Source organism: Oncorhynchus clarkii, chromosome 6 (genome assembly GCF_045791955.1).
Source record: "Oncorhynchus clarkii lewisi isolate Uvic-CL-2024 chromosome 6, UVic_Ocla_1.0, whole genome shotgun sequence".
NCBI lineage: Eukaryota > Metazoa > Chordata > Actinopteri > Salmoniformes > Salmonidae > Oncorhynchus > Oncorhynchus clarkii.
This window is the reverse complement of record NC_092152.1, coordinates 56,648,465-56,672,671: the sequence shown is the minus strand read 5'-3', so window position 1 is coordinate 56,672,671 and position 24,207 is coordinate 56,648,465. Positions and strand designations below refer to the sequence as shown.

Here is a 24,207-nt window from a genome sequence, read left to right as displayed (position 1 = left end):
CAAGGGTACAAATTATGTGTAATTCAAAGCAGCTCTGGCACAGGAACATATCTGTCTTTGTTGGACTTGGTCAACTAGCACAAATAACAGATTTACCTCTCTGTTATCTGATTTTGACCGAGGGTTTCCGATGTTTAGTGTGCACTCGTGGTCAATTGACGAACTCCTCGGTGGACTGTGAAATGGAGGCTACATAGAAGTTAAACAGTAATTTAGAGCAAATATCCCCATTCATGAAAATGAAGCCGAGGACCGACATTTCAAAGCGCAGTATGCCAGATCAGGTAGTATTAAACTGTGTGGACGGTCGAGACAACATCTCTCGGTGAGTACCTTATTCCAGTAGGCCAACATTTGTCAAAATTCATGTTTTGAATTCCTTATGAAACTGAAGTCTTTAACTTTATTCATAACATTATGATTTGACCGACTAAACGGGAGACTACTTGAAGATTACTGGCTAACCACTACAGACCGTGCTCTGCCTAAAATAAATAGCCTAATTCTGTAAACCAGATTATTTTTCACTCAGTGGTCCATGTCATATACTCACTAGGTGGCGCACAATACCACATTATCAATTTTAAATTCAAAACCGTCTTCATGAGCTTCATGGAGTCTTACCTTGACACATGCAATTGGTTGGTGAAGTTCGCGCTAATGACGTCTTCAAAGTTTACAAGTATGTTGGAAAGGAAAGGCCTGCTTTTGCGCACTTTTACGCCTTGATTTGGTGCACTGCGCATTTGCCTTCCTTATTTGCACGGAGGCCAGCTGTCTTCTCGTCTGTTCAGGGTGATAGAGGTTGATGGTGAGTAGGGGAACCTAGGCTGGTTAACGAGATGAGATGGTAGCCTTAACCCTTTTATAGCTACATTTAATTGTAGGCATACCGAAAAGGAAAAGTAATATTGCCATGCTGATGTTGTCTTTTACTTTTGATCAGTATGCCTTGTCAGTCAGTATCATGCCCATAGTCTCACACAGGCTCCGGCCCTCTGATGATCGAATGGCGACAAAAATGTTGTGTTTATACTTGTTGGTAGACTTCGCGAATTGTTTGCTCCAGACCTCTTAGTAAGAGTCAGTTCGCGTGCCTCGACCAATGGCCCCATCAACAGTGAATTGAAGGCCTGCACTGCAATCCTGTGCTGTTACCTGATGGTGGCATTTGAGAGAACGCCTTCATGCTTTGGATGCATGAGTAATGTTCATTGCACTGCTTGAGTCACAGTTTAAACTAGGCTCTCTTGCCAGGCCGAACTGTCTGGTGAAAGACTTTAGAAACATAATGTCATGCTGAAATGAGTCCATGGCTTCTGTGTGACGCTCAGTGCAGAGGATGTGACATTCATAGGCCTACTGATCTACAGCACTATTGACCTATGTGGTCATCCTGATGTCCCATCGAATGAGAGTTGATTGCTCTGCTAATGCACTCACTGGCAGGCAACTTCCATCCGTTATTATACATATATTGTAGTTTTATTGTAACGTGGCTTTGATCCTGTTGCCCAAGATTTACTGAGGCCACTCCTCTTGGGGCTCATTCAAAAATACTGTCTTACAATATAAATATTCTGAGAGAAAAGAGTAGAGCATATAAAGGATACCATCGTCACTCCATAAACTGCAGATGGATCTTGTGCATAGGATGCACAGCTATTGTAGTGCATTGGGAAACCGGCAAAACAAGTTGACACACACAGAGTGATGTCATTGGCTGCATAATACGCATGTGTTACTTAGAGTCATGTTCTAGTTCCCCAGTAAGTAGGCTTAACCATCTTCTAAATCTCCAAGGAAATGTGTTTGTGCATGAAATAAGGGAAATGGCTCATGGCCTCCACTGTTTCTGCTGAAATGGTGACCATCGGCCCCATGATTACAGGTCTATGTCATTTCCTAAATGCCCCAGGACAGAAAGCATTGCACAGCATGGAAGTGAAAGGGGGGGTGGAGTCTTTTCAGCACCTTTTGAAGTACTTTGTCTTTATAGGCAAACATCTGGAGGATCTCAAGCAGACACCCCCCTCTCCCGCTCTCTCTTTCTCTCAGACATATTTTAAGCACACACTTTAAGATTCTGGTAGGGATGTATGCATTTGTACCTAGTTGGTGTTTTGCATTCTGATCCAAAGCCTGTTTGGTTGTTTTTCTCTGTAATGTTTTGAGTTTTATCTTCAGGTGGAATACTGTGGGACTGTTAATCCTAGCCGACCTGAGGATCAACAGTAAATACATCTGATTCCTATCAGGTTCGAAACGCACACCACCCATAATGTTTGCACCGCATTGACGAGCGCGGGATGCGGCTCGAAAACGTACCTCAATTCTATTATCCGAAATGACAAATCAAGAAGATTGAAATACTGCTCGTTTTCAATGAATCAGCATTTTTCGTCCTTACGCTAGTAAATGCTAAAGCTAGCCTAGCATGAGGACGCAAATGGCAGATTAATTGTTTGTTAAACCAAGCAGTATTTTAATCTTCTCGATTTGTCATTTTGGATAATGGGATAATTAAGAGTACAATGACATCTTCCATCCCTGGATTGAGGTACGTTTTTGAGCCATATCCCGCGCTCCTCACCGCGGTGCAAACGTTGTGGGTGGAATGCATTTCGGCTTGAAGAAAGACACTGAACTTCAAGTCAACTTTTGGCTAATTCAATCCATAGATTTAGCCATTTAGAACAAAAATATGCACATTTCCATGACTCAGTGTCGCAGTACATTCAAGTGAGACACTATCAAGGTTTTACTGTGTTACACTGAAACATTATGTGATGTAATAATACGCCTCTGAAATGGGCAGCAGCGTGACACACCCTGGCTCTGATGCTCTCCTATGTGCCAAGTTCTGCCAACCACACTCGGTCTGCCAAAGATGCCGCCTATTATCGTGGCTGAATAAAGCTAAACCAAGGGTTACGCCGAGGAGCCAGTCACCTGATAGTACACCAGGTGTTTGTTAACACAAACGGTTGTTTGCATGTGGTTTTAGGCCAGGTGTGGCTATTTGAATTTCCTTGCGTCTGGCTTATGTGCTTCAGAGCCTCACTGTTTTATTTAGCCAATTAACAGTGTCATAGTGCCATAGATCAAAAAAACTCCACTCATTGATGTCTTGAGAGAAGTTAGTTAATCTGAAGCATCTATATTGTGGTTGATTAGCAGGGAATAATGCAACCGTAGAAAAATGTCCATTTATATCCTCTCTGCCGCTGCGCTTATGAGGGATAGATAGCCCCACACAATCTCATTTTGTTTTGACAGTAGAGAACAATTGAGCCCCGTCCCGCTTCATCCATCTCCTCTCATTGCCCCCTTTTCCCCTCAGAGATGATCCAGTCTCACTGGCGTTAAAGACTCAGGCTTCGCTTGTGTTTGCCGGCTGGATAAAGCAGCAAAACCCTATAAGCTGGGGCTTAGGAGGTGCGATACCCATGGAATTCAGGGACTCTGCGAGGGGGCCTAGATAACTAAGTGCTCAAGGTGCCCCTGCCAGTCAGCAACACGCCTGGCCCCATCCCACTGCAGCGTGATGTTTTAATCATTCTTTACAACTGGCATCTACACGGATGGCTTTAGACACTTGATGATCTTGGTGTTAAATAGACTGATTTGTGTGTATATTGGGGGGTGCGTGTATGCAGTTGTCAGTCTTAAATAGCTTTTGGCAGGGAAAAACAGAGTTTGTGGAGATTGTTTGTGCCATTCACAATTCCGCAATATCACTTATTTAGCGTTTTTTCTTTTGTTGCTAATTACATTTAGTTTGACTTGTTTATTTCACAAAGACTTTGATACTCTACCTCACGTCACATGCCTTGTGTCAGTCCCCCAGTGCCGAACCCCTAGTATTCACTGAACTCTGTTAGGGCAGAGGGTCAAAGCCACATTGGAAATGTAGAATGGCTGCCTTCATCCTTACCTCGTTGGAATCCTCCAACACTCCGCTGCCTATTTACATAGCGCCATTGGACAACCATTCAATTACCCATCTCTGTTAGTGAACAAATCGTTGCAAGTTTCCCTGGCTGTCTCTGTGAAGTCCTTTTGTGTTTTACAGAACTTGAAAGGCACATCTGAAATAGAAAGACGTGTTGGCCCGTGGGTTGATGGATGTTTATTTGGTTGACAGACAATCGAGTCAGGGCAGATGGATGGCGTGTAGCCACTATTTTTAGGGATTGTTTACAATCCTTAAACATTGCAGCCTCCGTTTACTGGAGCAGAAAGCTGTCATTCTTTCAGGCAAAGACGAGGCTCCATTTAGCTCGAGCTACCCAGTGGACAGAAATACATGTGTATTGAGTGGCCACACCTGTCTCACTCTTCCAATACCATTTTTCTTTGAGGCATTTATCAAAATGGACAGTTCAACAAAGAAATAACTTGGAATTGACGTAACTTTCTTTCCTCTCCTCAGTTTGACAGATATATTTCTGGTTTCGCCATTGAATAGTGTGTATTGTAGTGCGGTAGATAAAATAGAATTTGATGTGAAACTCTGTGCGTTAGAGAGCCATTGGAATCCTGAACTCCTATGTTATAGTCTGTGAAGACATGTTCCAACAAGGGTTCAGACAAGAAAGAGTCATTTTACAACATTGGGAGTTTTATTAACTTCAAATTTAAGTTAGGCATTAGTCATGTGCACAGCACATACGTCAAAATAATTTAACAAGACCTGTATAAAACTACAGATAATAGAGATGATGAGTAACAAGCCCACAGGACTCAAAGCACTTGTTACTTGAGACCCAAGAGCCCTCCAATGGGTGCAGAAACCGCACCGCAGTGGAAGAAATGAGCGCCCAGAGGAGACAATAGATGATGACCATTTAACACTGAAAACATGCTCGTTATTCTGCACTTGAAGTTCTTGTCTCTGTGCCGTCTCATCAGATAGATTCAGGGATACATTTAAATGTCTGAACAATTGTTCAAACTCTCTTGTCTACACGGTGCACTTCTCCGATCATTGTGTTGTGTTGCTTGTGCACTTGTGTTGTGTTGCTTGTGCACTTGCTGTGTAAGCAAATGAGGTGACTCTCCTGGGGTTGGAACAGGGTCGATGGGAGAGGTCACAGAATATTTGCCAGTGGCTTCTCAGTCTTTTTGTAAACATTATGGTGAGCCATGCAAAACAGTCTGTTGGGGAACGTTTGGCACAGCTGTGGCAAAGGAAAATAGTTATGGGATTGGCAGTGCAGCCTGATGTCTCGGGTGACTAAATAATATTACCAACAGGTGTTTTGAGCGTCCAGGTCATATGTGACAATATTAAGTTTGGTACAGCATTGGATAGCTAGCTCTCTGACCAGTCGGTCTCAGGAGCTGGATGGTATACAAGAGCATCATAGTCTTGACTCATTTTGGCTGCCGTGTGCTCGTGTCTTTTTTTTGAAGGGCAAGACGGGATCTAGGTTAGGATTGTTTTACGGGAGACCTAGACTTCCACAGCAGGTGTTTAGAAATGGACACCGAGAGTTCACCAACAACACCCTGAGATATTTGCTGGAGCCTCAGCCATTCTATTTTTTACTACTACCCAGTGAGATGCATTTAGAAAAGCTATTTGCTGTGTCAAAAGTTACGCCTCGTTAGATTTCTCAGGATTTGGACGCTATTGTTACTTTTGTTATATTGAATATAAAACACTGGGCCTTCGCTTCCAGTTTGAGTTGTCTGAAATCAGTACTGTACCTTGTAAACTGCCATGGTATATGTGGAATGTTGAACCTGAGATGGAACCCTCTCAGAAGAGAATGAACACCATCGTACAATCTAGAACTATTCTAATAGTCCCAATCGGTATTAGATAGAACGTTGCAGCCCTGCCCACTTGTGGGGAAAACATCCGGTGGTTATATAGGTTGGCTCAGAGTAAAAACGTTACCTTTTTCAAATGCAACTTTCTTGTTGTCTGCTTGTTTTAGTCAATTACAAAACAACATTTACGAAAAGTACAACATGCCTAAAGATAACTTTTCAACATTGCCAGCTTCCTAGTGTTCTCACTACTTATAGAATAAACAAAAAAACGTAACATTGTAGGTCTTCCCTTATGCCCCTTTTCATGACAGTGCTAGCAGCCACGTGAGTGGTAGCTAGCTAACATTAGCCAAAACCAACAACACAAACAAACGGACTATACAGCTACAAGTAATTAGTGGAGTTACAAATGGACTATACTAAACAAGTTAAATGTTATAGCTGTGATGAAAGGTTTTCCACACACATAGCTAGGTGTAGCCTACTTGGACACCGGGTCCCCAGATTTCCCGCTCTCTCCCACGCCGACTAGCCTGAAGCCCCAGCACAGGGCTCTTCTCGCAGGCTCTATTTCCCTACGTGGGAGCATTGCGAACCGTAGGTCAGGATTTTTTGACCTGGTTACGTTGAACACAGCAGTTTTTCGACATTGTAAAAAAACGATGAAGAAAGTTGCCTCTTTTACAATGGAGGTCCATAGGAAAGAATGTTGGTTTTTCCCCAATTTGTGGTGGAGGGAATTCCTTATTATTAAGCGAATACCGACTGGGACTACAGACAGAGAGAGAGACACCCTCTGGCATGGGCCATCTCCTGGTCAATCCCCTTCGTCTGTGAATGAATGATCCCAAAGGAGGAATAACAGACTTTTTGAAGCAGCATCGCTCTGCTCCGCCAGTTACCAGGGGTTATATTTACGAAATATAGAGAGAAAAATATAGGGTTACCGGTTAAGCATATAGTGCAGTCTAACAGCTGTCTGTAAATATTCCCACCATGATCATCCTTTCTAAAAGTAAATCACAGGGTAAAGATAGCTCAAACGTGACAAGGCGCAACTGGGACAAAATGGCTGCCTGAACTTCTGCCTATGGCATGGTGCTCCGAGAAGATTAGGGCTAATCTCAAACTGGTTCAACAGAATTACTTCAGGACAAACTCTAGAAAAGTTTTGAGGGGATTTGTTGATTATGTGAGGTAGAGGATAGATAACAAGGACAGTGGGGCAATGGGAAGAAATGGGAGGCAATGCATGCCCCCCCCCCCAAAAAAAATAAAGTATACCTTTTCGGTGTACACACTTGGGGAAAACAACCTGTGACAATCATTACATTATCTTGCCTTCTTTTTTTTGCACTCAGGGAGGAGCTCTGATGCTGAACTTGTGATGATTTCAATTAATCATTTTGGGATCCATATATCCTCTATACAGCTGAGGACTTTGATTTTTTTTACTTCCCCTCATAAAAGCTGTATGTTATAGAGCCATGGCTATGGTTTCTGCCTTGTGTGTCAGCACACTGACCTTGCCTATAAACTCTCAAATTCTCTGCTTATACAATGTCAAGAAGATGCCTCTCTCTATCCAGAGTCTTATAGATCTGACAAAGATTGACTGCAGAAAAGTTCAAAGTTCAACCCCCTGGCAGAGCTAAAAACAGATTTGAGAGGATAGGACTTCAACGCGGCTCATTCTGTAACCAGTAGTAAGCTGATACTGTTTCAATTAGACTCCAATGCCTACAAAGATTCCTGCCATTGGACAATTGCTTCTGCTTCTAAAACCAATCATTTGATATTTCCCTTGTTTGAACATCGGTCTAAGACTTAGAAGTTAATTCCATAGAAGAAAAATAAGTCATACAAAAGTATCCTTTGCTCTGTCGCTGTAGAATATTTTGTCTATAAACAGTGCAAAGAAAACCATCATTCAACAAAGGAATCTCACTTACCCAAACACTTAATAGCAGCAGACTTCGGATAAATTAAAAAACATAAATAAATGTGTTGATTTCTGAAATTCCCCCTGATGTGAGGACCTGTTTCCCACCCAAATACAAAATTGTTTTACATAATAAATAAACTGATATACAAACTTATACATAAGATTTTAAACAGGATGATACACTTAGTCTTGCATAAAACTCCAGTTAAAAGTGCATCATTTTGAGTCCCCCTCACCCCACCTTTATTGAGGTTAAGTCTATTTCTGAGTGACTCAGATTCTTGGCAAGAAATGCGTCACCGTCATGGCTGGTGACACTCGGTTTCCTCTTTTTGTTTTACCGGTCTTGCTTAGTCCAATGTACATCGTTGGGTATGCCACCGATTCGTAAGCGTTGTAATTATTTGCCAGGAGAGTTTCTTTGAATTTGCACTCGTTGTTGTAATGAACCTAAAACAGAGAAGATTAGAAGGATGTTTAATTACAGGCTACAGGTGTAGTATGAGCAGTATAATTGCATAGACAAGACGTTACCTACTTTGTGGAAATTGAAACTTTACAAAATATTGTATAATGTTAACAGTTATATGCCATATATCCTTTAATGAATGACATGGGGGTAGGTTAGTCCATTTGACTGCTTGGTTTTGCATTTGTTGATGCTTTTGTTAGGTAGGGATAACCGGGGCAGGTGATTAAAACCGATTACGTAAGAGCCACAATCCAACTATTTAACTATCCCATCAAGAACATTCATGAATGTGCTGTGTGGTGGGGTCTATAGGCAGTGTGTGTGGGTGGTCTTTTTGGCCAGTTTATCTTTACTCTGAGAAAGACAGTAGGTGCATGTGGTGGCTGGCAATGCTAAGAATGGAATGCGCAGTCTGAATGATCTACTGCGCTACCGTTCCTGGGTTTATCCGGCCCACAATGAAAACACGGCCAGGCACTGGAAACATGCCATAACCCAGCCCAACAATGTGACGCGGAAAGGAGCTGTCGGGGGTGCTGCGGTGTATGTAGCAGAGGAAGTGGTTGCTACAGCTCAAATGGTGACATGTCATCGAGTAGGCTACCGATAATAACATCTCCCGGCAGAAATCAACCGTAAATCATCTCGTACACTCACAGATCCGTACAGCTTCCCTTTGCTGTTCATGGCCACGAATAGACTGCTTTGGACGCCAAAGATTGTCACAACTCCTCTCTCTACTGGAGATATCTCAAGGAGACCTGGAAAGAAGAAAACAAATAGTATTGTATGTGGTTCACAAGCAACTAACTTCATATCACGTCGTCAGTTGATTTCACTCATGTCTGGAGACAGAAACAAACGTTTTTTTTTAAATGTGCAAGCATGCATCCTCCAAGAAAGAGGCTTGTAAGTCACTGGCAATTTAGAAGCTTTTGTTAATTAAGGCCTAAAGTGCAAATGATTATAAAACACATATCAGTTGGTATTGTGTAATATATAATGAAATTAGCAATTGTGAATATTAAATATTCAATGCAATTCAACAATAAAGTACTGTTTTGCTATGTATTTACTGCAGCATACTGTAAAATATTGTGCGTTGTGGGGGAAATATTGTGGGAGGAGAAAGAATCGCTGGCTCATTAACATATTTTAAGGCGTGCCTTGTAGTGGCTATATTTGTTGCATCTGATAGCGAGAGTCCTGTACCAATTTAAGTGATATGTGGTAGTAGTTCCCTGACAATTTCAATGTATATAGTGAACAGATCAGAGTGGTAGCGGGTTTTATAAACCTTTTAATGGTTGAATATTTACCCAGGTCCATTTGACCTGATTTGCACTGTAATCGGCCACTTTGTTTCAGCCTCTAGAAGTGCAAGTGATAGAAAGCACCATTAGTATGCTGTAATATGCAAATGCATACAGCCAACTTGCTTGCTCTAATCCCTTGAAATTACAGTAAAATACTGTAGAAATCATTTTCTTACAGTTTAATGGTCACTTTTAATGTCTGTGCACTGTATTTCATTGCTCTGCAATCAATCTCAGTATTGTATTGACAAGATATCTTGTTGTAATTACAATTATTTTGAAGATCAATGTATCCTCAACTACAACAACATTTTCAGTAATGGTTACAGACATGTTTACGTGCTATGACTTTTTACTTGCTATCAACCTTGGTTGAATGCACTGACTATAAGTTGTTAAGGACAAGAGCACCGTTGAATGAACTAAATGAAAACTTGCTAAGAACACTGGGTAATATGTCGCTGCAGGGGTATTTCCAGTAATATACAGTAACATTTTTGGTACCATAAAATGGATAACAGTAGCTGTACTGTAGAATAAATTAGAGTAACCTACTGGCCAATTGCTGCCTGTAAGTTACTGTACATTTTACAGGAAATGTTTGCCAGTGCATTAACACACATTGACACATCATTTGTTACAGATCAGGTCAATCAAGCACGCCTATGGACCTCTGATGCTGTTCTTGTGCCTTTTTGTTAAAAGTGTGCAAACGGAAGCATCATATGTCACTTTTGAGTCCAGAATGATGTCTGACTCCCTTTTTGAATGTGTTTTTATGGCGACTAGAACTGTTCAAACATAATCTATGTAATGTATCTCGCTTGAATTGTATGTCATGTCTCAAAATAGGCCAAGGGAACACAAAACAACCTTTACATTCACAGGCAGACCTTGTCGATATAGGCGATCGGGGCGTATTTGTCACATTACGTCGTTGAGAAGATACAGGACCATATTTGCAATGACAACTGTTAGACAATTAAATGTTTGTTATTTGTGTCTGCAAGTGTAATCGAATATGACTTTGTCTCGAGCGGACATTAATTTGACACGCAAGGCCAAGGGGTTAATTTACCGTAACACATGGGTTTATCTCCGTCCTAACTTTAGGACGTATTGGATCTTGGCTTGGTTCCTAGAAATCTCTGATTTCAGACACTGGTTTCAGAGTGGAAAGTACCCACACGTCATTTTTAGCCTCCAGATGTTCCAACGCATGCCCACCTTATTCGCTCCTTTGACACAAGACACTTAGGCCTATTTATTTAATAGGAGCATCGCTTTTTAGATTGCTAGCATAGCACTGCATGTCACCGATGCCACACAGACAACATATTTCATCAGCAGTGAAATAAGAATCACATTCTAATCCTGCAATCAAGTCCTATCTATTCCACTTTCAAATTAAACACATTGGTGAGGCATTTCAAACCGTGCCAAGAGACCCCTGCCTCGACACTGACACTATCACATAATATGCCATATATTCATCGCGATAATATGTTTATGAAGACACAATCTAGCAGTCACTTCAAATAAGTATAGGCTAATTGGAATAAACAAGTGCCACATAAAAACGTGTGTTTTTATAAATAATGTTTGGGGGCGTAAGTCACTAATATATTTTTTTAATAATTGATTGCATGAAATATGTTATATGAAATATTGGATTTCATTTTATGAATAGCCTAGGCCTATTCTAATACCAATGGTTCGCACGGGAACGGGCTATAAGTGCATGGAATGACCAGGCAGGCCAGAGATCAGGTTGGGATTGACAGCACAAGAGGCATATGCAACTAATGCGAGGAGGCAGTCTAATGCGTGAAAAGTCGAAATAATCACGTTGAACTTACTGTAACGGTTTTCACTGTGCACTCCTGTCATTCTCCCATCGGGTGAAACTTGAATATGAAACCCAATTCCTACATTGCAATAAAGGCGTCGTAGCCGTTTAATGCCCATAAGATAGTCGCTGTCCCGGTTTATCTCTCTCTTCTCCCCGGGGATCCGAGCCAAGGACCGCGAGTAGAGTGTCTCCCAGTGTCGTTCCACTGTGCCATTCAGCCTGCCAGGGAAGGGGGCACAACGCACCAAACTAGTCATCAGTCCCAAGACCAATATTGGTAAGAGGGCCGATTGAAAAGCCATCCTTGCCAACACTGCAGTAGCCTACAGTGTTTGAGGGAGTTTAAGGGACTAAAAATATCACCCCAGTGCCGGTCTTTACGTTGAACTCCGAATAAGAAAAAAGGAACGAATGAAAAAAAGCTACGAAAGACGCTCATTCCAAGACAAAGATGAGTTCCCGTTGGTGCGACATCTATTATTGCTTGGTATGACTGTCCCTCTCTGAGGTAACGTGTGTAGATTCGAGTCGAACTTGTCCAAGTATAAGTTGAAGTGTTGGCCGTCTAGGCAAGCGCGGCTCAGCCATGCCGCTTTTCCCTCGTCTACGATATTTATATCTGCTGCGAAATTACATCACGCACTACCTACTGCATCACGGGACAGTAGTCTAAGCGACTTTAAACAGATGGAGCCCTCATAATGTACATGCTGTGCCAAGGGAGGGGGGCGTTTTAACAAATGTCAAAACTAGACTTGCCCAGATAACAAAACGACATTTGCCAGTGTTCACTCATATTGAAAAGAGCAAGACTGCGGGAAGTTGTCTATACAAATAATGCCCTTATCTAATAGTGAAAATTAGAATAAAGACGTTGTAATAGGGTTTCATTGTGTAAAGCTTCTTTCATTATCGGACTGAAATGAAATAATTTATGTATGGGAGGATGTAAAATAGGAAATAGCCAAGTTGACTGACTGCGGTGTCAGACAGGAGACAGTTCTATAAATGAACAATAACAGGAAAAAACAAAAGTTGAATTCATCGAATTGAAAACACTAATTTAAGACTGGCAGAAAAAAATACCCCGGTTCTTAAAGAGAACAATGGTGAGACTAAATAGAATATGAAAAGCATGATAAGTAGATGCTCCGACTGATAATCTGCACAGTGAAAATAGTGGCACAGAAAAGCCATTCACGACTTATTCCGTTAGAGAGCCTGCCTTGTGGAGGATATCGCGACAATGTGAGTCATTAGGCTATTGCTGGCTCTAGCTTTGTCATAGTTACAATAACATCAATAAAGTGTAGACTATAACATCGCTGATAATGATAAACAATTATTATTCAATCTACGAACACATTTGAGAATGTGGACAATGCAGAATGTTTGCTCACGTTTCAAGCTTAGCGAATAATATTGGGGGGAAAAAAAGGTTTGTGTTACATGGCCAATATCAGTGTCCCCAAAGCAATGAAAGTTTTTTTTTTCTTCTTGTTTTCAGTTACTGCGTTCGTCTGTGTCCAAATAATGCCCAAATTCCATCCCGCACCAAACTAGTCATCAGTCCCAAGACCAATATTGGTAAGAGGGCCGATTGAAAAGCCATCCTTGCCAACACTGCAGTAGCCTACAGTGTTTGAGGGAGTTTAAGGGACTAAAAATATCACCCCAGTGCCGGTCTTTACGTTGAACTCCGAATAAGAAAAAAGAGAGAGAGACAGTCTGCATGAACTGTCTACTATAAGCCGCCCATTTTGCTTCTACAATACATACGTTACTTACATCTCTACACGTTGGTGAAATGGATTGGGGGAAACAATATTTTCATTAGTCTAGTCAAAACTGTTAAGTAAAATATGTTTAATCTTGAGTGCACACTGGTGCCATATAGGGTTGTGAACAGTAAGTACCCTCGTTCATCTCTTTTTTTTTTTTTTTTTTTGCCTTTTCGTGTATCTCTAATAACACACTAAGATCGCTATGCGTAGAGAAAGAAACAAACTATTCCTTGGAAATCGTTGGTGGGTTTACCGGCGCGCTTGTGGACCCTGAACCCCCCCCCCCCCCCCCCCCCCCCCCCCCCCCCCGTCACAAGCTGATGATTCTCATGAAAACGTTTTCTCATGTTCACGGTTGGGTAATTCTCAATGTATAGGCTAATAACACCCCCCCCACTCTATGCTGCAAATTGGAACTTTAAATGCATTCAGATCTTGGAGCCGTACCCCGAGTTGTTCAACCTTTAGCTTGGCGGCCCCTCTCTCCTGGGTTCGCTAGTTCACTATACGCTGCCTGCTGATGACACAGAAGACGCGTCTTTTTCAGCCGGTTCATTTGATCTTTTTCTGTGTCTCACACGTGGGCTGTTTGTTCTCTGCCTTATGGATCGTCAAAAAGATCGGGAGTGACATTTGTTGTTGCGTTGGCAGCGATCACTGAGGTACACCATGGATTGTGACTCGTTACCATTGTACACATTCAGTACAACGTTGGTCTATTTGTACACGTTTGAGCATCGATTCTGGAGGTTTTCCCCCCCATGTCAACTGAGCTTCAGGCCTATACTTTCCCCTGGTTTCGTTTTGGATCAATTCCATATAAGTGATGGGAAATAAACTATTGTGTAAATGAAGCAGACGTCAAAAAGCTTGGACAAAAATCGGACAACCCAAACAAATGTTTTAATAATTGATTGAATAACTTGCAGACTTTTTCAAGCAAATATAACGGACTTAGACAGTTTCTAACGGTCTTCTGCAGATGCAAGTTATTTGCCATACTTCAATAAGTGACGTTTTTCCTTTCATGTATTGCTGTGGTGCTGCTCTCCATGGTACTGTAATGTGTATCCGCATTTTTAAGTAGGCTACACATCGCGCTGCATTGGGATTCGCTATCAATGGGTAACGTTTTGTTCGACTTTTTTTAAATTTTTTACTGTCTTCGTGTTAGTAGTTCGGTTGCTCAATATGTTTTTTCCACTGACATTTGACTGAATACATTCTCGACGTTTCTGTCTTGATAGCTTGAGGTTACTCCACATCTAAGCCTGTAACTTTTGAGCATGTCTTTAAACGTGTTAAAACAAGGAAACCATTAATGTGTAAAGAGGATGTTTGAATCTGACAGCAATTCGTCAATTGGCAGGTGGTTGTAGCCTGTTTTGGTCCAAATCTATTGTTCTCTTCACACAATCGCTCATGGTCAGCAAGGCAATCGACAAGTGTCTATGATGTCTGCCTCTGCTTTCGCCCTACCTGACGATTAAATTGCCCTCATGTCTTGCACGTGAAAACCCACCCCTTGTCCACTTACAAAAGACAGCTGGCAGAGCGCTATAGTGTATTATGCAAGGGACTGTTTGTTCACCGATCCAGTCACTCAACTTTAAACCTTATTGTTTAGGTTGTAATCGGCATTTATAAATTATAAATGTGCGAGCTTTAAAGGACATTGACCCAACCGCATTCAACTGTGATCTATACACTCAACTTGTAGGCTATGCGTTGATAGGCTGTGATAGTAACACCCGTAACTGCACATTTGTAAAACAACCCGATACAAACCGTAGAAGCTATACACTTGATACCCCTATTTGAAATGTATTTTGTGAAAAGGAACACGATGATAACATTTTCGTATGGTCTAGGATTTTGCATAGTGCACATGACCTAAAGTCATACTTGACTATGTATTTTATGAGTGAAATCATTCAAAGCTGTATTCGATTTGTTTCATATTTCTTCAGTGCTGAAACTGAGCATTTCCACAATTTTGTTCATTTGAATATCATCCACTTGATGATATTTCAAGTTTGATTTGGCCAGTGTCTATCTTTTTGCCTATAAAGGGAGAAATCATCCTGGTTTGATCTTCTATGATGCTTACTACTAGCAGTTACTGCTGATACCAAACTCGGGGACCTCCTATATCACGTGGGTTGCGTCAGCCAGGCTAACTGGCAGTAGGTGAACAAATCAGCCATTTCAGTGACTATCATTTCTTTATCGTTTTCGTTCTGCTGGTGAAAGAACATTTTAAAGTGAATGTCACTAATTGTGTCAAATGTGTTTACCAAAAAAAAATGGTATAACAATTTTCCTATAGACTCAGGGGTGGATGTTTTCCAGGTAGGCTACGTCACTTTTATTTTAACGTCAATAGGCCTACTTCAAAGGCCTATCACTCTTGTGGGATATAAGTCGTGATTTTAACTTTTGCTCATTATTTCACGGCATCTTATAAATACTTGCTGATGCGCAACAAATATTATTTGAGACAGTCTCACACAATTTGGAAATTGTGTCTATATTTATATAAGCACCATTTATTTCACGTCAATATGTCACTCCTCAGTCAAGTTATTTGACCACTTGGAAGATGCTCAACAAATAAAATATTTGAAAACCAAAACAGTGAAATGTCTCTTTGGCTGAGAGGTCATGGTAAGCAGTGCAGACGGCCTGCACAGGACAGTGATAAATTGCCTCCCACAGGTTATGTGAAGGTGGAATTCCTGGCCACACCAATCCGACAGGCATGAGGGCCTGTCTCCTGTTGGCGAGACAATGAATACCTGCTATTTTAATTTGGTGGGACATCTTTCACTGATTTGTTAAGATGACATGTTCAAGCAACAATAATAGTAGCTTATTCAAATTCTTCGATTTCATCTTTGCAACTTGATCACCCCTCTTCGTTTTATCATTATTTTGACGATTGCGTGGTTATTATATTGAATTTGCTCAAATTATGAGCTCCTTTTGATTTGATATAGGTCACATTTCGTGTCGTATATGCGTATATAAGCGTTTGATGTTTCAAAGGAAAAGTATTTCCACTCCATATATTTGTTGAAAAATCCAAATTGATGTGCATTGCTTCATTTTTACAATCGTTGTTTAGCGGAAAAGTGTAAAACGTTGAATGTTAACGTTTCGCGTTATAAACGTTTGGGCTAAATAATAAATTGCAAAAAATATATTTTCGCATTTTCTGTAAAGCGTTTGTATTATTAGGAAACCACTAGCCTAACGTCCTACCCCTAGGGTGCAGTGTCTACAAGTTAACACAATAGATGCTTTCCATAGATGGGGGGAAAAGGGAGTCTCTGCTTCCTTACCTGTGATGGCCTATGGTTTATCCCGCCGTCTGCCGTAGTTGTGGGAAAAAAGGCCTTCAATCGCTGGATGTCATTACAGGTTTTACCGCGTAGACTGTGGGAGGGGAAGTTTGCTAGAGCGCTAATGAGCATCTCCCCTTGACATGGCGACACATTGTGTTGTGCGGGTCAACAGAAGTCGCCCGGTCGAGACGCAAACTCTAACTACTGAGCTTTTGTTTACTTGCTTAATGCCACTGAACTAATAAGAGCGCCATGTGCCTGAATAGATGTTCTGCGGGAGCACGGAGGGGAACAGGAGAAAAACATGATCTGTGTGGGAATATGCGGAAGGGGCCAAGCTGCATGGTAGCCTCAATTTCTACAATTGAAATCAGTTTGAACTAAATCAGTTTGAACTCCTGATTTCTTTATGCTTCCTATTAGGTTGAATGAACATTGAATGAACATAACTGCAACTGGGTTATCATGGCAGACTAGGCTACAACCTTTACATGCAAATTAAATTAATCCTGTCTCTTTATTTTTCTCTTACAAAATGCCAGTGGGTCACACATTGATGATGGGTTAATTATACTGAACAAAAATATAAACGCAACATGTAAAGTGTTGGTCCCATGTTTCATGGTGCTGAAATAAAATATCCCAGAAATGTTCTACATGAACAAAAAGCTTGCTTCGCTCAAATGTTGTTCACAAATTTGTATACATCCCTGTTAGTGAGCATTTCTCCTTTGCCAAGATAATCCATCCACCTGACAGGTGTGGCGTATCAATAAGCTGATTTAACAGCATGATAACACAGGTGCACCTTGTGCAGGATACAATAACAGGCCACTCTAAAATGTGCAGTTTTGTCACACAAAACAATGCCACAGAAGTCTCAAGTTTTGAGGGTACGTGCAATTGGCATGCTGACTGCAGGAATGTCCACCAGAGCTGTTGCCAGATAATATAATGTTAATTTCTCTACCATAAGCCACCTTCAATGTAATTTTAGAGAATTTGGCAGTACGTCCAATCAGCCTCACAACCGCAGGCCACATATAACCACTCCAGCCCAGGACTTCCACATCGGGCTTCTTCACCTGCGGGATCGTCTGAGACCAACCACCCGGACAGCTGATGAAACTGAGGAGTATTTATGTCTGTAATTAAGACCTTTTGTGGGGAAAAACTAATTCTAATTGGCTGGGCCTGGCTCCCCAGTAGGTGGGCCTGGCTTCCAATTAGGTGGGCATATGGTTGCTCCCCTGCTCAGTCGTGTGAAATCCATAGATTAGGGCCTAATACATGTATTTCAATGACTGATTTCCTTATCAACTGTAACTCAATGAAATGGTTTAAATAGTTGCGTTTATATTTTTGTTCAGTATATATAATTCTCGTCTAATGCTCTCTTGGGAAATATATATTTTCGTCAGCCAGCGGATATTCGGCTACATCAGAATGTAGATCTTATTGTCCAGCTGATAAATGCATATCTTTGTAGGGTGACTGCTTAGCCTATGAAGATGAGATTTGTCCCGTCAGATTAGACGAGATGCAGCTGAGTTGAAAATAAGACAGCGGGTGGGGAAAGGCGAAGGCTAATTCAAGTACTTCCACTTATCTGAAGTCCCACATTCCTGTTAAGTAATATTAGAGTTTGGCATTCATAACAAACTATAGCAACGTGTTACACTTTCTATCACACGGTTTCTTTTTCAGGAGGGATTGCCTTGTTTATTGGATCTGAGGCTTTGGTCGACACAGCTTCCCAGGTTCCCCCAGAGACGTTCGATTGTCATGCTCAGGAAGCTTTCTGAACCTCAAGGTATAGGATAACACTTATTTTATATGCTCCTATAGATTGAGCAACGCACAGTCAGTGGTTGGTTGCTAGGTTCAGTTTTTCATCTAAACTTGAATTGAACAGTCAATGACCAGATTCAGTGCTTGCAATTTTTTTTAAACGCTCAATTTGAAAAAAATATCTTACTGTATCCCTAACACTTCTTCTCTCATTAAAACAGGTGCAGCCACTCTGAATGAGTGAGAAGCACACAGAAGGGATTGGTTCCCCTGAGAGAGTTCCATTCTGCTGGAAGGCCATGAGACATTCTACTTCAGGACTGTGGGATCACTATTTTGGAATGATGAAAGCAAGCTACAAAGTCCTGGTACTTGAAAATAAACAACCATTCAGCTTTTAAAATGTACATGTTGCCATCAGTAGCCTATATTATTTTGAAACTGTAAAAATCACCTTACATTGAGAAGTAACTGATGCTAAAATTAGACCTCCCTCTTCACCCCAGAATCCCTTTTAAACACAATGTTTACAGGTGACATTAATCCAAATACTTAATAGTTTATTGTTTACATGTTAGTGTTCACTATAGCCTCATGACTCAACATTCACCGTAAAATAATTGATTGGTGGTGAGAGAAATCATGACAATTACATATTTGTGTTAACATGGAGTGGAACAAAGCTGTATCCCCCATGCTCTGAACAGAACAGCAATCTATGAGTAACATGGAAGGCCAAAGCTAGGTTCTACCTGGTGTAGGAACAGTAAGGTCAGGTCTGACAGAGATGAACCCAAGCTGGGGTGAAGTGCAAAACATGGTCATGGGCAGGACAAGACGGAGTCTGCTGAGTGTGGTCTCATGCCCAAAAAATTGACAGATGATTCGGTAAGTACATTTTATGTAGTTTGTCTGTTCAGTTGTACTAGCTAGTTACACCAATTAACAAAACATGGTAATGTTTGACAAGTCAGATTGACCATTTTGTTTTGACAATATATCTTGTTTGAGTGAGGGGCACTCCTGGTTGGTTACAACAAAGTTTTTAAAAATTATAACATTGTTTCTACATTTACCAATCTCATCAATAACTTAAACACAGGTACCAAATAAATATTCATATCATTAGTAATATACAAAGTACTTCTCGCAGTTTACAGACAGTAGACTATCACATCATAAGTACATTTCAAAATAAATGTGTTCCCATGTTTTTGCTTGTTTTCTTTTTATGTTCGTATGAAAAAGTGCTTTGCTGTATTTCTATTTTTCTGGAGCATACCACCTCCTTGGTATCTGTAAGCACTAGAATGATGGAGCATACCACCTCCTTGGTATCTGTAAGCACTAGAATGATGGAGCATACCACCTCCTTGGTATCTGTAAGCACTAGAATGATGGAGCATACCACCTCCTTGGTATCTGTAAGCACTAGAATGATGGAGCATACCACCTCCTTGGTATCTGTAAGCACTAGAATGATGGAGCATACCACCTCCTTGGTATCTGTAAGCACTAGAATGATGGCGCATACCACCTCCTTGGTATCTGTAAGCACTAGAATGATGGAGCATACCACCTCCTTGGTATCTGTAAGCACTTGAACGATGGAGCATACCACCTCCTTGGTATCTGTAAGCACTTGAATGATGTCCAGTTCTTACACGCACTCATTTTCCCACATTAAAGCCGCTGATAAATGAAACTGATATTAAAAAAATAACTGTACACAAAGTTCCACAAGAACACAAAAACAACTTTTCCCAGGTAATACAACAGTTGGAAGATATCCAGCTGTATTGACTTTAGTTGCATTCACAAGTGTATGTACAAAACAAACACCAAACCTATCATCCTTTCATACTTGTGTATTGGTAGCTCTAACTTCAGATATGTGCCTAACTCAAATTCCCAGGCAAATCTTGTGTTGGTATTGCAATAGTTGTAGGGGATGGTTTGAGTTGCATGTATCCCAAGCAAGGATTTTGGAGGGAGCTTGTACAACAAAGTATAGTTGTGCTGCCACTGGCTGATCCAAGTATCTAAGGCCGATATTTCAGAAAGTTCATTTTTGGTCAGTTTCATGTGCCGTGAACTGGTGTTCCTTAGCGGAGAAATAGGGCCTACTGCTCTCGGGCAGTGGCTAATGTCAGTCAGTCACCAGGCCTCTTGGTTCTACCCTTTCTTCCCCTGGCCCGGTGTCTCCGTCTCCGGTGCTCAGCCCGGCCCATAGGGGGACTCTGCTGCCCAGCTGGGTGCCTCTGGCTGTCACGAAGCTTTCGCACCATCTCATGGTCCTTATTGCCTAGCACTCGAGGCAGGAAAAGGGAGGCTTTGTCAGTGCTGCGCGTCTTAAAGCCCCTCCTTGGCCGGCCTTTCCCATTGATGGACACATACCACTGCCTCTTGGCAGTGGCTCGTCGTTTGCCACTGCCACCCCCTGCAGGGGGCTGCAGGGTGGAGTGGTGTCTTGAAGCATAGGTGTTGTAGCCCAGCTCATGAATCCGCTCCAGGAACTCACACTCCTGGTTGAACACATCCTGAAAGAGAAAAAAAATGTTGATTTAACCTTTCATCATGGTCAACCTTCCATCATTGTCAATCAGTCCTTTCATTAATCCTTCATTTATGGCCCTGGACCAATGCTCAAATAGACCTGAATCTATGAAATCACAATTTCACATGATTACTGCATAAGCTATTCAAATAGACCTCCTTGATTCACTGACACACACACACACACACATATGTTTGTTTTGCTATCTTTGTGAGGACCAAGCAATTGATTCCCATTCAAAATACTATTTTCCCTAACCCTAATTCTAACAGAAACCCCTAAGCCTAAAATATACAAATTTTCCTTGTGCGGACCAGCGATTTGTCCCCACTTGTGAGGACTTCTGGTCCCCACAAAGATAGTAAAACCAAACACAGACACCCACACAAACACATTCCATTTGATTGATCATATTGCCTTGCAATGCTGGGCTGCTTCAAACTCTTGAACTAGAGCAGTGACCAATTAGTTGGAGAAGTCGCACAAACATCACGTAAGACAGGTTGTTTAGGGAAATCCCTACAGTTTGGTGCAGTTCTACGCAAGATAAACACCACAGTGGCTAGATGGAATCAAATAGCGCTCCTTTTTTACCCGAATCCTCTAAATGCATATCTAGATATCTTGGCAAATGTGACATAACACTTACCGAGGCGTATAGACGTCCTTTATCATTCATGGCCAGATATCTCCCGGAAAATATCCCCTTTATCGCTACCACTCCAACATCAACTGCTGTGATCTCCATGATGCCTGAGAAGATGAGACCAAATGTTAAGCATTGATGCATTCTGAAGAACATTTACGTCCAGCTATAAGAGTAGTCGTACTCTCCTTCATGACGCTATCATTTTGATGACATTGCAGTGGCTTCGAAGTTCTTGGGCTCCATTACGCACAGAAAAACGTTGGGTTTATCTGGATAATAAACGTTACGCGTTTTGGTTAAATGTCGGATGTCGAAATACAACGACTATGAAATCTCAATAAAATAGCCCGTACTGTGTATCTTTTTTTTTTAATTGTTGGTTGAAATGTCACCACAAAAGTCAATTTGCGCGCAAATAATTTGGATAAATGAAAAGCCAATTGCATGTTTATAAGATGTAAGATTGAAAAATATTACGTTTGGGTTTATTTGCTCCATCCTCATCCATTGATTTAGTCTATGTAGGGTATTCAGTGGTTTCGGGTAATCGTCTTTGATTGGATAAATACATCCGCTACGACTCAGCTATTGTGTCTCAGTCTGTTAATTCTGATGTTCGTATGGAAATAGGCCTCAATTTAGTGTTTGGGTTTGGCTAATGGGAGCTCTGTTGTCTGATAAGTGACTAGGCCTAAGTGTTTAAATAAAACAGAGAACAAGTGTCCTCTGGTCACGTTTTCAAAGATATACAAACATGATTACACTGCCCAAGTCAAAGAGGAGACCATTCAGTATACCACTTATCTGTGCACACCGTAATGTTGACCCTGATGAAGTAGCCTAGAGGCAGTTTACTTGGGGAACAGCGGGAAGTGATCAGTTCGGTAAAGATTGCTTCACAAGTATGCTTCACAAGCTTACCTACCGGTGTTGTCGTCTATATGATCTACTGTACCCCATAGGCTAATACTTTTTTATAGAGAGCACGCCTAACTTATTTTAAACCAATGTTGTCCCACAGAGGCAAATATATACACTTTACGGTCACAGCTTTAGCTATAGGTATCAAGATATACACACACTTTTCTACATCTTTAATGAAAAAATTGGGAGCCAAATGTAGGCTATAGGCTACCACCTTAATACAGCCATGAATGAAAATCTAGTTCAAATTGCATGGAATGATACTTCCAGCGCCACACAATTAAAACAAAGTATTAAATTCAACATATTTCCTTTTATAATTAAGTTATTTAAAATGCGTATAAAGATGGTGTTCATTAACCACATGAGATCTTCAATATAAAACAAAATATATACACTCTTAGAAAAAAAGGTTCTGGATAGAACCAAAAAGGGTTATATTGCTTGCTTCATGTATTATGGTACCCCTAAAGGTTTATATGTTTATATATAATTATATAAATAAATAAATAACCCTTTGATCAGAACCCTTGGGTTCCATAGGGTTTAATATGGAACCAATTTCGGTTCATGGTAGAACCTTAAGGGGTGCCATATGAAGCAAGCATATAACCATGTTTGGTTCTACCCCAAACCTTTTTTTATAAGTGTAGGCTACACATATATAAAGGAAATACAAAATTAATTATAGCCTATACTTACTTAACTGGTTGTTTTCCTCAAGAGAACCGTCTATTTTCCCGCTTGGATGTATTTGCAAATGATATTTAGTTGCACAGTAAAGTTTTCTGCATCTTGGTGCTCCTCCGAGGTGCTCGTAGACTCCACCGCGTCCCCCAGCATCTCTCCGCTGCCTTGGGTCACACGCCTGGCCAATGGCACAAGGCGCCCCTGAAGTCCTAGCAAGCCTCGGAGACAGATAATCCTGCTTGCTTTGGTCCAAGAAACTCAGCAACAACAGGAGCTGAATTATAACCATTGTGGCATGGCTGTATATCGTAAGATTCTGGAAAGAATGGATAGAAATGGCATCCGGGGTCCCATTAAAGAGTTGGCCTTTGCTGTCGTGTCGGCAAAACGCAACGATCCTGCCCACGAAACATTGGCAAGTAGAAGTGCTCCTCTGCAGTCTCTTTATCTGAAGTGATTTGGTGAAGCCGTGGTCATCGATTAGAGCCGGCGCGTTGACAACAGTGTGGTCTCGTCCTGGCGTTGTCGTCACCTTTGCTCTCCCTACAGAGGACTGCAAAAACTTCTGGATCCTACAAGGAGCCTATCGTGAGATTTCGCTGATCGACAGCGTCCACAGATATAAAAGAACCATCCAGTGACAATAGCCTGAACTCCGACCAATTGATACCTTGCCTCCCCCTTTCCTTTGTATCAGCCTTGTGTGAATCAAGAGAGTGCAGCGTGGATAAAATTACACAGCATTACACACAGTGGCTTATTGCGGAAAACCGCATTTCAAAGAGCGTGCCATCTGATGGCAGGGGTTTCCTCTGAACTCGTCTTTTGAAATATCCCAAAAACGAATAATACATCCCACATTATACACTGTGGTTTAAGACATGTGCGCCTATCCAAGTGCCCTATCAATTCAGTCTAACAGGTGAAGGTAAGAGTCTTGCATAAAAGTTTGAAGATGTTTTTGTTTATTTTCAATTATCCTAACCAAGCACACCCAAGGATCAGATAACCACCTTTTTAGGGTTAAGTTTCTTAGGGCCTATTAGGTCCATTTTAAAATAGTGTCTCTCATAATATTATAAATTAGGCTAGGGTT

General features: G+C 41.2%; 2 protein-coding genes and 1 long non-coding RNA gene across 3 annotated transcripts; 1 reads left to right on the top strand and 2 right to left on the bottom strand.

Annotated features, from left to right (window-relative positions):
- Positions 1–200: 200 nt before the first annotated feature.
- On the top strand, positions 201–18,785 carry LOC139412144 (uncharacterized). The gene is made up of 3 exons (XR_011634672.1): positions 201–325; positions 18,208–18,313; positions 18,513–18,785. It is a non-coding gene; the product is annotated as an uncharacterized lncRNA (long non-coding RNA).
- LOC139412142 (fibroblast growth factor 4B-like) lies at positions 4,607–11,954 on the bottom strand. Its single transcript, XM_071158953.1, has 3 exons — positions 11,377–11,954; positions 8,859–8,962; positions 4,607–8,179 (listed from the first exon to the last, which is right to left on the bottom strand). The coding sequence occupies exons 1-3, from the start codon at positions 11,669–11,671 to the stop codon at positions 8,003–8,005; spliced, it is 576 nt and encodes a 191-aa protein (XP_071015054.1). The 5' UTR covers positions 11,672–11,954; the 3' UTR covers positions 4,607–8,002.
- Positions 18,786–18,827: 42 nt separating the features above from the next.
- Positions 18,828–23,781, bottom strand: LOC139412141 (fibroblast growth factor 3). Its single transcript, XM_071158952.1, has 3 exons — positions 23,124–23,781; positions 21,498–21,601; positions 18,828–20,831 (listed from the first exon to the last, which is right to left on the bottom strand). The coding sequence occupies exons 1-3, from the start codon at positions 23,398–23,400 to the stop codon at positions 20,445–20,447; spliced, it is 768 nt and encodes a 255-aa protein (XP_071015053.1). The 5' UTR covers positions 23,401–23,781; the 3' UTR covers positions 18,828–20,444.
- Positions 23,782–24,207: the final 426 nt, after the last annotated feature.

What these genes read in the sequence shown, in the direction of transcription:
- LOC139412142 (XM_071158953.1), bottom strand. Translation starts at nt 11,671, where the DNA reads ATGGCTTTTCAATCGGCCCTCTTACCAATATTGGTCTTGGGACTGATG. An exon ending in GCACAGTGAAAACCGTTACA is followed by an intron (nt 8,963 to 11,376) that starts GTAAGTTCAACG and finishes TCTTCTTTCCAG; the next exon opens with GTCTCCTTGAGATATCTCCA. An exon ending in AAGGGAAGCTGTACGGATCT is followed by an intron (nt 8,180 to 8,858) that starts GTGAGTGTACGA and finishes TCTCTGTTTTAG; the next exon opens with GTTCATTACAACAACGAGTG.
- LOC139412141 (XM_071158952.1), bottom strand. Translation starts at nt 23,400, where the DNA reads ATGGTTATAATTCAGCTCCTGTTGTTGCTGAGTTTCTTGGACCAAAGC. An exon ending in TGAGGAAAACAACCAGTTAA is followed by an intron (nt 21,602 to 23,123) that starts GTAAGTATAGGC and finishes TCATCTTCTCAG; the next exon opens with GCATCATGGAGATCACAGCA. An exon ending in AAGGACGTCTATACGCCTCG is followed by an intron (nt 20,832 to 21,497) that starts GTAAGTGTTATG and finishes TTTCTCTTTCAG; the next exon opens with GATGTGTTCAACCAGGAGTG.